This window comes from Python bivittatus, unplaced genomic scaffold (assembly GCF_059951505.1).
Source record: "Python bivittatus isolate LINGU-HERP-01145 unplaced genomic scaffold, Pbiv_v1 ctg000180_np1212, whole genome shotgun sequence".
NCBI lineage: Eukaryota > Metazoa > Chordata > Lepidosauria > Squamata > Pythonidae > Python > Python bivittatus.
The window spans coordinates 5,677,620-5,693,121 of NW_028277047.1; the positions used below are offsets into that span (position 1 = coordinate 5,677,620).

General features: G+C 47.8%; 1 protein-coding gene across 2 annotated transcripts; it reads right to left on the reverse strand.

The window, feature by feature from the left end:
• Positions 1–382: 382 nt before the first annotated feature.
• Positions 383–15,237, reverse strand: LOC103049368 (solute carrier family 22 member 6-A-like). 2 transcript variants are annotated; one of them, XM_007440185.4, is made up of 10 exons: positions 14,242–15,235; positions 10,533–10,636; positions 8,030–8,184; positions 7,076–7,244; positions 5,501–5,624; positions 3,598–3,713; positions 2,952–3,166; positions 2,111–2,219; positions 826–1,029; positions 383–520 (listed from the first exon to the last, which is right to left on the reverse strand). In XM_007440185.4, the coding sequence occupies exons 1-10, from the start codon at positions 14,641–14,643 to the stop codon at positions 433–435; spliced, it is 1,686 nt and encodes a 561-aa protein (XP_007440247.1). In that variant the 5' UTR covers positions 14,644–15,235; the 3' UTR covers positions 383–432. The 2 variants fall into 2 exon arrangements, with proteins under 2 accessions (XP_007440247.1, XP_025030137.1); XM_025174369.2 differs by lacking the exons at positions 383–520; positions 826–1,029 and adding an exon at positions 1,037–1,182 and having other exon boundaries at positions 14,242–15,237.
• Positions 15,238–15,502: the final 265 nt, after the last annotated feature.

Genomic DNA, 15,502 nt, shown 5'->3' on the forward strand with positions numbered 1-15,502 from the left:
AGATAACAAGATCAGGAAGAACTCCTAAACTCATGACTTCAGAAGACCCCAGTTTGAAAGAACAAGTAAAACTGCTAAGACTTGGCCCAAAAAAGGTGGTAGCTTGGGTCTCCTGTCTAAAGGGGGAAGTCCCTGACTGTTCAAGAGTTGATTTTTGGAAATGTACTCTGCACATGTTCAGAAGGCATTCTCCATCTTTATTATCACAGCACTGCGTCCTCCCCGTCAGGCAGGCTGAGCTCACAGACCTCCCATCCTTGACCCAGGGCCCAAGTAGAATACAAGAAAAGGGGGAAAAATGACCAAAACAAGGGTCTATTTTTTAAGTGCTTGGAAAAACGTCCAGAAACGTCCCATGTTCCAACTTTGCTAACTGCAGATCCAAGAATGAACTCTGAGAATTTTATTTCCAGAATCAAATTGTAGATGAAGTCAGCAAGTCTCTCTGAACAAAACTTTTTCCTGCCTCTGAAGCAGAATTTTTTCTTGGGCTATTTCTTCCTTATTCTTCTTTCTGGATCTGGAGATGGGGGGGGAGAGAATAAATTAAAAGTCAGCTGAAAGGCATATCAATCCTGTCATTCACTTAACGCTCCCCCCAGGTCTAGTTTGGACCTTTGACTGTTAATCAAAGGCCAGCCACAATCAACCATTTCTGTTTACCATTGTCATACCTTTCTGTATCTTTTTTTAACTTTCCCATCTAGCCTTGGGATTTCCTCGTGGTCTCCCATCCAAGGATTAACCAGGCTCAGCTGTGCTTGCCGAGCCCGGGCAAATCAACCACTCTCCCCACTGAGAGAAGCCCTAACGACGGCCACCCACCTGTTTTCGACGTCTTCGATCGTGTCCGGCAACGGGACGTTCAAAGTCTCGGGGAGGAGGCAAGCAATAATTCCAGCCGTGATGGGAATAGCTCCGTACACGATGGGAGGAAGGAAGGCGTAATAGTCTTCCAACATTTTGGCCAGTGGGGAGACCATTCCTCCTACCCGGGCCATCGTGCTGCCGAAACCGAGCCCCGTCTGTCTGGGGATGGCGAAGGATGGGGAGAAAGGAAGGCAGATCAGTGAGATTGGGGAGTTCTGGAGATCTGGAACCCCAGATCCCTTTCCCCATGTGGACAAGCTGGATCCCAAGTGGCCGCATCACTGCCAGGCACATTTGTGAAGGAAGGCAAACCTGTGTTGGGGATAGGGAAAGAAGGAGCGAAGCGTGAAGGGAGGATTTTCCGAAAAGATTTCCTAGCCCCGAGAAAGAGGAAAGTGTCAGAAAGAAAGTCAAGGTGACCTCGCCTTGATTTTGTTCGGCATAAGCCGGGGCAGAGAGAAATTCAGACAGGCAAAGGCCGGCCGGGGTTGCCTCCTGCCGAGATCGGCTTCGCCTTGCCACCCTTGGGGAGGGGTCCAGCTTTCCCCCCACTGATTTATTTCCTCTGAATGGATTTACCCAGAACTTTCTGCCCCACTAATCGGGAGGCTCTGTGGGGCTGACCCTCTGCGCAGAGGAAGAAGACTGAAAATCACCCAAACCCCAAGCTGGGGAGGAACTGCAAAGGCCAAAAAACACTGTTCTAGGCCCATTTTAACCAGGTACCCAGAAATGCCCAGACTCCACGGCTGTTGGAAAACTTGGCAGGGAGGGGGGCAGTCCTTATATCTGAGGGGGGGTATGAAAAGGGGGGGGTATCACCAAGAAGGCCTGGGAACAGTCCCCTATGCTACCATGCTATCAAAATTCCTTTGATGACAAGATCATTCATCTTAAGGGCTCTAGATTAATGTAGGATGTGTGTGAGTGCGTGCGTGCATGTGTGTGTGTGTGAGGTACGTGCATACAAGTCACAACCCTCTGCTCTATCTTCTCCAAGATTGTGGATTCTAACCAACAGCAGCCTCCCAAAAATTTAGATGGGATTTTCCCCCCGTGCGCTTACTCGGAGATGTGGGGGATCGAACCCAGAACTTGTGGGGAAGGGAAGAGATTCTGCCCCCGAGCTACAGTTCCAAAAGGAAGGGGAAGGGGACTTTGTGTATCTTGATTGATTTCTTTAGATTTCAATATACATAAAGACATCACTGCCCGACTCTTCCAGCGCAGCTCTCCTCACCTGACAGGGGTTGGGTACAGTTCTGTCGTGAAGAGGAAGACGCAGTTGAAAGCCGCCGAGAGACATCCCTTCCCGATGACAGCCAGCGCTGTCCGTACCGTCTGCATCTCTGGGGAGGGACAAAAACAGTGGGGACTAGCTCACAGTGGCACCCGGCCAGTCATCCCACCGTGCGGATTGCCCGGTTCTAACAAGCCATCCACCATGTGCAGGGTGAAGAAGTCAAAGTTGTGGGTCCCCTTCATATGGGCTAATGAAAACTCAGCATAAGGGAAGGGAGGTGACAGAGAAGATGACCAAGAACGATTTCATGGCGTGAACGATGCGTAGAAGTTGTAGCTCTCTAGATTTCAGAAGGAAAAACTTCTTGAGGGTAAGAGGGCAGTCTTGAACCTAGAGGTTGCAGGTTCTCCATCTCTGGAGGCTTTTAAGAAGAAGGCTTGGACAACCCTGTCTGAGATATTTTAATTGGTTTCCTTGCCTGTTGAAGAGGGTTGGACTAGGTGATCCTTGGGGTGCCTTATAATTCCACAGTTCCATGAATAAAAGTCATGAGGACTCCATGAAAAGTCTAGGTTAAACCATTCTCCTCTCTGGATGGGAGACCCCTGACTAATCATGCTAAAAGATCAGCATTCTCAGGAGAGAGGAAGGATCCTAGTCTGGCCCAGGTCTTCTCCAGGCCAGGAGCAACATGGCAGTTTGCTTCTTCTTCTTCTTCTTCTTCTTCTTCTTCTTCTTCTTCGGAGGACATCTGAGGAAGTCTCCTGAGACCTAGCCATGATGAAGACCAACATAAGAAGGCAAGGAAAACACGATGGACAAATGAGGAGATACTCACCCAAGGGCACAAATAAGTTGGTGATGATGATGATGCCGGCAGAAATGAGGAAGGCTGCGAGGCTGAACTTCCGCCCAATGTAGCTCATGGAGATTGTGACAAGCAGTTTGGCTGGCAAATCCACAGCTCCGAAGATCACCTGGATGAGGTAGATGCTGACCCCAAAATTCTGGAGGTCCATGACCAGCCCGTAATAGGAGAAGCTGACAGAGAACCTAAATATTAATTTAAAAAAAAAATCATAACTCTTCTTGGTCAGGCTGGTGTGAGAGTTGATTCCCAGACTGCTGAAGATTTCGGAGACTGTATAAACTACCATCTCCAAGTTTCACCGTTTTCAGAAAAGAGACCTGCATCCTCACTGAATCTCAGAAAGCAAATCAGAAAATATCTACCTCAACACTCAGGGAGATTCCTTGTTGGAATTCTTGTAACTCCATTCTTCTCAATAAATCTCGCTAAAGAAAACTCTGTGGAATTTATCCTTGGAAGGTTTCTGGCAGCTATCCCAAACAGTCGTTTTATTCCTGCTTTGATTGGGGATCAAAGGTGGGGTTTTCGGATACATAGCCTATCTCTGATCCTGGAAAGCTGGCCAACAGGACACTGTTCCTTTAGGACACCAGTATTCAGATTGACCTCTTACCACACCATGGAGAGGCAGCAGAAGATGCGACGGATGGTCGGGGTGCGCACCAAGTCGGAAATCGTGTAAGTGGATTTGCACGAAGAAAGTTCTTTTTCCATACTGGAGAGCAGAACCTACCAGGAAAAAAAATATGCAAGTAAAATGAAAAGAGGAGTGGAAAAAACCCTAAATACGTTGGGGCTCTTCTCCAAAAAGACATATATTTGATACATTGATTGATTGATTGATTGATTGATTGATTGATTACATGCCATTGAGTCATTGTCAACTCTTAGTGACTCATTGATAGATTTTTCTCCATGATGATCTATTCCTAACTTGGTCCATAAGCTCTTCCTACATGGTTCCCCCATCATCACTGTAATGGAGTTCCTCCACCTTGCTGCTGGTCCTCCTCTTCTTCTCTTTCCTTCCACCTTTCCCAGCATCAGAGCTGTCTCCAGAGAGCTGGGTCTTCCCATTATGTGTCCGAAGTAGGATCATTTGAACCTGGTCATTTCTCAAGTGTTTCTCAACCTTGGCAGCTTGAAGATGCGTGGACTTCAACTCCCAGAATTCCTGGAGTTCTGGCTGCTGGTCCTCCTCTTCTTCTCTTTCCTTCCACCTTTCCCAGCATCAGAGCCTTCTCCAGAGAGCTGGGTCTTCACATCATGTGTCTGAAGTAGGACCATTTCAGTCTGGTCATTTGTGCCTCGAGTGAGAACTCTGGGTTGATTTGTTCAATGATCCATCATTTTGTTTTCTTGACTGTCCATGGTATTCTCTAGTCTTCTCCAAATATTGCTTCATACATGTCAAAATGGGGTCATTTCAAAAAAGATGGTCCTGTCCACCTTAGTTTGTCCCATGAAGGCTTAGAAACCATGTCAGAGTAAATCATTCAGGGTAAAGTCACGGTTAAGCTGTTGAGCTTGGAATGAAGATACCTGGATTGAAAGTTCTCCCTTGGTAAGAGACCCCATTGAATGGCATTGGGCCAATCACTTCCTCCCGGTCCAGTCTACCTCACAGGGTCATTGGGGGGAGGATAAAATGAGAGATCCTGAGCTCTCAGAGAAAAATCAGGATTTCGAAGCAATAAATAAAGGGCCCTTTTAGCCTGATCAGCTCTGTGGCAATTGGATTCGATAGGCTTCGTGGACCTCAATCCATGGACACTTTTCTTGAATGGAGGGATGCGAAGGAAGTTGGGTTCATTTTGTGACTGGAAGGAGAGGAGGAGGAGGAGGACCTTGATGGAAACATGCAAGAACTGTTGTGTAGGCAAAAGGGGGGGGGGGTTGAAACATTTTTTAAGTCCTGAGGGAGACCCCTCCCTGATTCACAGGATTATAAGAGGGGGAAGGAGGTCCTGTGCAATCAGACTTGCGAGATTCTGTGGTTGTAGCCTGTCTCAATGAAGCAGTCTTCACATGGAGTTGATCTTCTGACCTGGTCTACCTAGTGGGGTAAGTCTCTTATTTCTACAGACTTAGGGTTAGGGTTAGGGTTAGGGTTAGGGCATGCTGGCTGGGGAATTCTGGAAGTGGAAGTCTACACAGCTTAAAATGGCTAAGGTTGAGAAACCTTGGTGTAGAGAGCCGGGGAGATGACCTTCAGGGAAATATTCAGAAGCCGTTATAAAAGTGGAAGAGGAAGAAACGTGCCTTGAGCCCTGGCAAAGGACACAGGGTTAAAAAGAGGCTCAGGTTAGCTCTTCCCTAACTCAGTGGAGTCTAAGAGGGAGGGGAGGAAAACCACAATCAGGCCTGCAAGGTTCTGTGAATGCAACCTGTCTCCATAAAGCGTAGTTCTAGTCTTCTGATGGAGTCTGTTTCTTGAACAAACTTCCAAGGGCTGACCGTCATTTAGCAAGATTTGCAACTGCGTGGTGGACCTCTTCCCTTCGTTTCCTCCATACCTCCGTGGTGATCCTTGCTCCGGCTTCCCGCTTTTTGTTGATCCGGGCCACTCTCCGGAGAACCCCAACCGCCTTATTGGCCTGTCCAGACTGGATCAGCCAGCGAGCCGATTCCGCATACCACCTGCAAGAAAGAAATTCGAGTGGCCGTGATCTCCACAGGCTATCGAGCCGACTGGCTGACCTAGGAATGCTAAAGCAGGATGGATTTTTATCCTTCCTCGTTTCAGGTAGGGCGATGTTCAAATGGAAGTTCATGAGTTCAGATCAAGGACAACCCTCGATCGTAGCCGAAAGGCTGAAAACACCAGTAGGAAAATACTCTGTTGCAAGCAATGAAGGTTGAAAGAAGCCGAAACAGCTGTCAAACAGAGTCTGTTTCTGCCCACCTTGATATATGGAAGTGAGAAGTGGGTTTATCAAGAGAAACAGACGCTGAACACAGTGGGAATCGGATACTTAAGTAGTTTGTGTGATACAACAAGAAGGTATTGGAACAAGAATGACTGGATGATGAATAACCTGGATTAAAGCCCACCCCTGGATAAGCGATCTAGTAGCTCTCAGACCTCTTGGAGGACTCCTGGAACTCCATTTTGGTCAGCCTTACCAGGTAGACCAGGCAGGAAACACAGCCAGATCAGCTAATTCGACTTTATGGTAAAGCTACATGGACAGAACCTTGCGAGTCTGAAAGTACAAATCCCGCCCCCGCCCCCCGCGTCTCCTATACAGCTCGAGAAACAAGGGAGGGTCCCTTCTGAGCTTTTTGCCCCAGCCACTGTGCAGCTGTGGGCTATGCTCCCTCTTATCTCCCGTTCCCTAGGCAGCATCTCTTCATCTGGTCTCCCAAGGTCATTCCCACATACCATTACAGCTTTATTGATGTAGGGTATAATAGCTGGAGCTCCACTTTATTGTTGTAGGGTATAATAACAGAATCTTGGAAGCCTGACAGGTTTTACTTCTGTTCTCTCTTGTACCCAAGAGAATCAAGGCAAGGCAATCTTGAGTTCCTTTCTTACCCCTTCCTCTCTTTCAGGGCTAAACTGGGGTTAATGGAACTGCTCTTGTGCTCTTTCTTCAAAGTTATTTCTGTACTCTTCTACACAGACCCACAAAACCCCTTTTCTTCTCTTTTACAAGTAGTCCTTGACTTATGACCATTTGTTTAACTACCCTTTGGAGTTATGACAGCGCTGAAAAAAGTGACTTACAATCAGTCTTTGCACTTAGGACTGTCGCAGCATCCCTGAGGTCATGTGATCAGAATTTGGTGCTTGGCAACCAGCATGTATTTATGACAGTTGCACCATCCTGGGGTCATGTGATCACCATCTGCAACCTTTCCAGGGGGCTTCCAAGAAGCAAAGTCATTGGGGTCACTTAATAACCACAGCAAAAAAGGTCGTAAAATTGGGTGTGACTCATGTATCAACTGCATCGCTTAGTGACAGAAGTTCCGATCTCAATTGTGGTTGTAAGTTGAGGACTACCTGTACTTGTCTCCACAACCTTTTCTTTTCTGAAACTTCAGCCCGCTGGGAAAGGGGGGATCCCGCCCACTGCACGTACCAGGAATACAGGAGGAAGAGAAAATAGGGAGCCGACACGGCCACCTGTAACCAACGCCAGTCACGGATGGCATAGGACAAGCCAGCGAGAAGGATTTGCCCCAGAGTATATGACAACCCAGAGATGGCGATGGTGATCGTCCGGTACTGGGTGGGAATCCACTCCACAACTGGAAAAAGAAGGGATCCATTTCAGAAACCGCTCTGCACAACCTCTGCCTGCACATTTGGGTTAAATCCACCCATTCGGGGTCCACGGAACACCCTTCGAATGATTACTTCCTTTGGCAGCCCCACGTCTCTCAACCCCGCTTGATGTCTCAACTCTTTTCAGATTCTCTGATCTACACGACAGGCTTCAAACCCAACCATTGGACCCTTTCGGCCGAAAAACGGGGGCCTGCAACTCTGGCTTTGCTTCGAGGTTGTTCCTCCTCTCCAGAAAAAGGCTGGAGCTATTTTGTGGCGAGACCCGCAAAGCTCTCCCCAAATTCCACCTCAAACACCCCAATTCCAAAATGTTCAGGATCCTTCCTTTGAGGTCTCGACTCGTCTTCCCCAGCTTGGGGAGAGGCGGAAGGGACGGGCTTCCGTTCCCAGACGGCCGAGGTTTTGGATTCCAATCCCCATGAGGCTCAGCCGGAATCCAGATCTCAAACTTTGTTTCTCCCGTTCTTCCTTAAGCGGAGAGATTAAAATGATCCTCTAACGTGGAAATCCTCGTTCGGTGAGCCCAGCCAATACACCCAAATCAACTGCTAAATTTGTTCTTTAAGTCCACTTTGAGATCAGCTGGAGCAATGTTTCTCAACCTCAGCGACTTTCAGATGGGTGGACTTCAACTCCCAGAATTCCCCAGCCAGCCTTGCTGGCTGGGGAATTCTGGGAGTTGAAGTCCACCCATCTGAAAGTCGCTGAGGTTGAGAAACACTGATCTGGAGCGTGAGTTTCTTACCCAAACAGGCAATACTGAGGCCGAATCCGGAAAGCGCCATGCCGTTCAAGAAGCGGAAGATGCAATAGGAGACATAATTGGGCGAAAATGCTGTGCACGTCCCCGTCACGGCCATTTGCAAAAAGGACCAGATCGTCAGAGCTTTTCGGCCGAATCTGGAGGAAAAGCAAAGAGACCCATTCCTGCCCCTTACAAGCATTGCAGGCAGAAAAGAAAACCGGGCAAGGGTGTGTGTTTGTGTGTGTCATTCCCTGGCAGAATAATTATTTGGCATTCCTCCCCCCAGCCATCTCATTCAGTCAGAAGAAAGACAATGGGTTTGGGAAACTGGGAATGGGAACGACCCCCAGAGTCTTCTCGGCCAAACTTTCCAGCTTCCTTCCCCGTTTTTAAGGAAAATAATCAGAGAGGAATTTCAAATTGGGGGTGTTTTCAGATCGAAGTGTGGGTCTCCAAGGAGACCGGTGACCGAAACCAGCAATTCCAGCAGTAGCTCCTTGCTTTGCCCCCTCTAAGGACAGGAGAGCTCTAAAGCACCAATAAGAGAAATCCTGAAGAAATTCTCAAGCATTCTGAGAACAAAGTGGAAAAACGGAAGCCTCTTTCACAGAAAAAAAAAACCCCTTTTTATCAGGCTGAGCAGTGGCTGAGCGCTGGGTTTTACACTGGGGAAAAGGCCCTGAGATGATACTAAAATTGCAACTCCCAGCATCCCTCACCCTTGGGTATGGTGGCTGGGGCTGCTGGGATTTGTAGTCCAGTGACAGTGGAAGGACCAGCAATTCCTAAACACTGGCATATATGATGATTAGGGGGGACCACAGGGATGGGTGTGTCAAAAAAGTCAAGATGGCAGCCATGACTACATAATCAAAGCTCCAAACCTTATTTATTTTTTCTTAATTTTATTTAACTTTATTTATTTAATTTTATTATTTATTATTATAGGCTGCCTGACTCCCAATTCACAGCACTCTGGGCAGCTTGCAACTCAAAACGAACTTATTAACCAACTTTTTTATGTGGGTTGAGCAGTTGTGGCAGCCATTTTGACTTTTTTGACACCCCCCCAACACAATGGCTCTGTCATTTGTTTTCCCAGATTTTCTGGTTACAAACTACAGAACCCTCAGAGTGGAGAGCAATATGGACCTTGAAGTCCTCCGTTAATAACGTCTTCCTTACACCCCAGATATGACCTTCCTCATATTTAAATTAAATTGATTCTAAGCTTTGTTGACTCACCTATATGAGGGCAATCGTATTTTAATTCATATTTTAATTTTCCTCTTTGGGTACTATTAAGCAATGGCCCCATTTAAAAGGGTGCACACTGATCCATTGCAATTTCAGTGGCTGATTCCGAAACTTTTGGGGGCAGAATCTCGCCCGAAAAGATTCTTGGGCTGTTTGATTTCCCAGCAGTGATTAATCAACATCTGGAAAGATCTGATCCACTTCCGAAGGGAGGGAATCTCCCAGCAGGGCTGGATCACATCTGAGAGGCGAGAAGGAGTCAGCGCCCCCTTGTGGCCAACACCCAGACTGCACCTATCAGCTTCTTGGTGGGGTAGAAAAGTGGTTTTGATCACCAAGTGGTGCCCTTAATGCAGAAATTGGGGTCAAATGAGCAAGGACCCACTCAAAAATCGGGGAGGACAGATACGGACAAAGTCTAAACTTAGCTACCAAACCTTCCAAAACAGGAAGGAATATGACAACTTTCGCCTTGCTAGAAAACCCAAGAAAATGCCGGAATCTCTGCTTGCCTGCCTGCCCCTGGTGGTGCAAGGTGGAACTGCATTTGGCAATCTATATAGCTGAGTTCCCCTGCTTATGTTTAGCCCTTCTAGACCCAATGCGTTGAACCAGGTCAGTTACTGATCTAGCAGAGATGGAGGGTGATTTGTGCAAACCATGGTTAGCCGGTTCTGCAAACCTTTGGTCAGTCTTGGGTCCAATGCATTGTGTGAATGCGGATAATGGGTAACCCAGGTTAGGTAAACATGCTAAGCTTTGCTATTTTAACCTGGGTTTGCTTGCTGGTGGTTGTTTTTCTGACTCAGTGCAAACCCAGAAAGATCAGGTCAGAATGCCCAGGTTCAACAGGTTGTGTGAACGCAGCCCCAGAGTCCCATGTGCCAAGCCTTTGGGCTCCGATGAATGGGGGAAGCAAGTAAGGGGCTGGGGGGGGTTCAGGGGATGGGGAACGCGCTTGGGGGGAAAATGTTGAAAGAGAGGATTTCAGCCCATCTTTTATCAGCGAGAGAGAGCATTTTGGGGATTATTAAACTCCGTTATCAGCATTCAGAAACCGAAATCCAACGAATTGCTTTGATCCTGCCCTTCCCATTGAACTGGAATTGGAACTGAATTGAGTCAGCGTGCTCCACGGGTTCATTTAGGTCTGTGTCTTTCAGGAGGGGGTCCTACGGCTTCACCGCCGGAGTTCGCCCCTCGCCCACCCCTGCCTGCCCGTTCCGCCCGCGGCTGGCCCACGTACCTATCAGCCAGCCCGCCCAGGACTAGGGCGCCGATCAGCACCCCCGCCATGTACACCGACTGCGCCATCTCCCGGAGTTTCCGCCGGTCACACACCAGGTCCCACTAGCACAGAGAAGACGGGGGTCGCGTTAAAAGGGGTGGGGGGATCAGAGCTGGCTGGGGGTTCGGGCCCTTCTCTGCAGGGAGAGGCATCTTGCAACGCGTTCAGTTCTAGCCCTCTCATGCCTTACTCCGTCCATCCCTCTTGCTCTTTACTCCATCCATCCCTTTCGCACCTTACTTGGTCCATCCTCTTGCTCCTTACTCCGTCCAACCTCTCTCTACTTACTCAGTCCATCCCTCTCACTCCTTACTCCATCCAACCTCTCGCTCTTTACTCCATCCCACCTCTTGCTCCTTACTCCATCCACCCTCTCATTCCATCCCTCTCGTTCCTTACTCCGTCCAGCTCCTGGATTAACTTGGTCCTCAAGGAAGTGTTGGGAGCAAGGGAAAACTAGCTCCTTTGGGTCCTTTCTGTATTTCTGCAAACATCAGGGTTATTCTTCCCACCCATCCCACCCCTCAATCTCTCGGTGGCTCCCTTTTGCTGGGTTTCTGGCAGCACATGGTCTCTGAATTTGTGGGTCTGTGTGTGTGTGATTGATTGATTGATTGATTGATTGATTGATTGATTTCTGGAAGAAGGTGGCCCTACCATTATAGCAGCATTTCTCAACCTTGGCCACTTTCAGATCTGTGGACTTCAACTTCCAGAATTCCCCAGCCAGCAAGGCTGGCTGGGGAATTCTGGGAGTTGAAATCCATACATCTGAAAATGGCCAAGGTTGAGAAACACCGCATGATAGGGATGTGATTAAAAAGTGGAGTTCTTCAGGGCTGGGTACCGCGGAAAAGAAAACAATACTCTTTTTCCCGGGCAATGAAGTAAATTTTGCAAACACCGCTTCTGGGTGAAAAGGACCACCTTTCTTTTCCAAATATTTGGATCTTTCTAGCTAGTTTCCAAAACATTGAAGCCGCAACACTTCTCGAACCTGAGGACTAGAAACTTGCTTGCTTTTCTCGTCCTCTTCTTAAAAAACAAACAGATTTTGCCCCCAGTTCAGAAGAGGGGCCCGGTGCACTCCGGCGCAGATCTTTTATATTTTGCAAAAAATTAAGTCGCAGCCTGGTTACCTGACTCTGCAAGCTGTTCTCCAGAGGAAGCTCGGGGTGGGGGAGACAAGAAGAAAAATGCAAAATGGGGGGAGGTAGAACATACCCCCTCTGGGAAGAGAGAGGAAGGAGAGCAGACAGGCTCGGAACAACATTTTTGCTGCCTGCAGAAAAATCCACCGGTTCTTCTCTCAGAACTGGTGCCAGATAAGCATGTCCCACTGATTTGGGATTTTTCTGCGCCCAGCAGGGCCTTCGGATTGCATTAGGACAGGGGGTGGGGGGACAAGTCCCCCCCATTCCCACCGGTTTGCCCATCCAACTCAAAACACACCCTGCGGTTCCTGCAATTTAACTCCTTGGTTTGCTGGAGAACCGGAGGGCCGCCTGGTTGCGTGTCTCTCCCTCGAGTCATCCCAAAAAGAGCTCCGGTGGTGGCAATTCCCGCATTGCGACAACTTTGGTCTAGGTTTTGAGAGCTATTCACTTGGGTGTGAAATATAGCAAAGCAGAAAGACCTGGATTCAAAAGGTGCCATCCCCTGGTTGAGTTGAAATCCTAGCGAGGTGCTGCTAATATTATTATTGTGGTGGGTCGCAGAGTCGGCCAGATGTTCAGACTGGATTTTGCCTTTTTGTCCACCGATCGAGTCCTTCCCAAGGACCTGGGATAGGCAGATGTTGTTGGATGGCGTTAAAAATATCGTTGCAGGATGGAAGCTGTTCCAAGCAAACCTGCCTTTTGCAATGGACCGATGGCGATTTTGTCTTCAAGGGGTGCACCAGATGTTTAAGGATTGCACCCAAGGAGCCTATCTTTGCTCCCTTTTGCCGCAGTCATTCTACTTCTCTTTGCATTCAAAATATTCTATTTCTCTATTTTGTGACTTTCTCCCGTTCTTTCTCCTCTCTTCTGCTGCCTCCAGGTATTGCAAGGTCCATGATCCAGACTTTTTGGTCTTTTTTATCTACAGTTTTTAAATCTGGGGTGTTGGGTGGCAGGCCCTAGAATCCAAACAGACCAGCATCTGCTACGCAACACCCCAGACTTAACCATTGTTGATAAGAAAGACAAAGAAGTCCGGAAGGTGGACCTTGCAATACCTGGAGACAGCAGAAGAGAAGAGAAAGAACGGGAGAAAATTGCAAAATATAAAGACCTGCTAATAGAAGTAGAATGACTATGATGAAAGAAAGCAAAGATAGTACCAAAATATTATTATTATTATTATTATTATTATTATTATTATTATTATTATTTCGTAATATCTACAAATCTATCAGTTTCAGTCGCACGGTTTGCAACTCTGCCCATTTTGGTTCTGTTTCTTCGCAGATTCTCATTTTTATTCATTTGTCTACTCCAATTCTTCGCAGTTTCTCAGATTTTTTTCCCCTTTGTAAGTTTGGCCTGTCCTCTTCCCATACGAATTTGAGTTTAGGTTTGCATTAAACCGGTAAGCATTTTGGCGCACGCATTTACCTTACGCGCCCAGTTTCTGCGCATCATTTTCCCTGAAATAGTTTCCTGTTCTAAATCGTTTTCATGGATATCTGCATTTGGAGCAGAATTCTCTTTCAATATATCTAGAAAGAACAAACTGGTCACACTAAAAAGGCTTCGAAGTAACAATCAGCGAAGCAGGAGGATCGTAGTTGAAAACCAGCCAACGAGACATCTAGACACTGAACACCAATTTAATATCTCGATCCCTACATTTAAGGATTTGACATTTTTCTCTCTAGCAAAATCGTAATCCGGTCAGGACAGGAACAGCAGTAAGACTAGAAAATTATGTCAGTTTGTATTCAGACGCTCCACGGGCAATCCTCTTCGGATATTGCTTCAAAGATCTCCCCTGAATTATTTTAAATTATTACTTAGCCCAGTTATACAGCCTTCCATTAGGCACAATGGGGCTGCCTTCAGTCTAGCTTGTTGATGCCGATGGAAGTTTTTTCCCAACCTCTCTGGCCAATGCTGGGGATTAAAATCCGGGGCTTTGGTTTTTCTATCATTGTTCTAATACTTTCTAAGCTACCCGGAGACTTTTCAAAAGCGTCTGTTCATTTCTTTAAAAAGACCAGCAATGACATCATCCTCCGATACAAACCTGCAGTGCTTGGGTTTTTAAAGGGAGGAAGAAAAAACTCGGCGTAAGTTCAGAGGCACTCTTTTCGTGGTCAATGCATTAGACGCTTCTGAGCTGACGCGTTGCCACCAGAAACCCCTCTAGTGATTCTTAAAACAAACCCTGCACCCAAGACAACGTGTGCCTTGGATCCTGGCATCTTCTTCTGTCCCCGTTCCACCACTTCTTTGTCATTTCCACTGTCCCTCTCTCTCCGCCCAGCCCACCTTGCAGGGTTCTTGTTACGGGGAAAATAGGAGGAGGAAGGAGGATTAGGTATGTCCGCCACCTTGAGTTACTGATAAAGTAATCAAGGCCAGGTCAAAATAAATCAGGGATTAAATACATAAATGTCAATGCTCCATGCCTCGAAATGACCCTTCTCGTAAACGCATCTCCCTCGTTGATGGCCACTCACCTCAGTGATGATGGTGGAGGTGTACTGAGTCGTGTCATAGACCCATCCATCGGAGCACGGCTCGGTGTCCATGTTGGTCTGGTTCCCCCAGGTGATGTTCGTGTCGAGAAGGAACCACTGAGCCTCGGTAAAGCGTCTGCATTTTTCCAGCCGCTGCTTGCTGTCCGTCGGGATGCTGACCCTGAGGAGGTCGCCAGGTCCTAGCCGATGAGTGACATTGGGGGACTCGCTGCCGTTGGGGGCGGTGCGGACCTGGCAGTGATGTCCTGGAATAGCAGCGGTGAAGTTCTGGAGAAGATTGTGGCTGGCCATGAATAGCACCGGGATGGTGAGGAGCAGGGTGTGAATATACTGGAAGCGCCCCATCCCGCCAACCTGTTCTAGCAGCTCCCCGAAAGCCATGATAAGCTAGGAAACTGGGAAGATGTCAAAAAGGCCCCCCCAAAAAATCGGATCTGTCACTTTGCTCTTTCCTGCTGCAAATTCCAACGTCGAATGGAGAGTTGGGTGGGGAGAGCGGACCAAGAAATTGGTTGTGGCTTGAAAAATGGAATTCCTGCAAACAAGATTGGGGGGATCCAACTTTTGAGACCTTCTGACTCAATGAAACTTTGGTGGGCAGGTTCCTGGGGGAAAGAAAAAAACCACTTTGCTAAAGGGGGGGTCTTAATCTCTCTTAAAAATGGCTGGTCTGGGGGTCCGAAAGAGCTTGGAGCATCTCTCCACGAGCCTCCCGATTCTGTGCCGAGCTTGGAGACCGTTCCACCCGCTTGTCTCTGCTCTCCCACCCTCACCCATACACAACCCAGTCTTCTTTTCCTTGGGGGGGACCTGAGGATCTGGCTGAGTGTTTATTCCAGAAATCGGCTGTCCAATGAAGACGGGGGAAGAAAATGATGTTCTTGCAAGTCACCCGCATTGAAAAAGGCTTTGCCTGGTTGGTGCCAAGTCAAAAGTCGCCCTTGTTTCCTACAAAGCAAAATTGTCCTGACGTGGTGCTCTGGATGGGTTATTTATGTCAAGCAAGAAGCAGCTGATTTGGTTAACGTTTTACACTCGGTTGGAGGGGTGAACTGGAAAAAAAATTGGGGAAGGGGGAGAGCGGGCCAATGTAGAAGAAAGGGCAGAAACTCCAGGAAGGGCCAAGGGTGAAATATGCAATTTATGGTTTGCTGGCCTCCAGGGTGGGGAATGTGTCAATGGTGCATTTCCCCCCTCCCCTTGCCGCACAAACTTTGGGAAAAAAAAGAAGAAGGAGAAA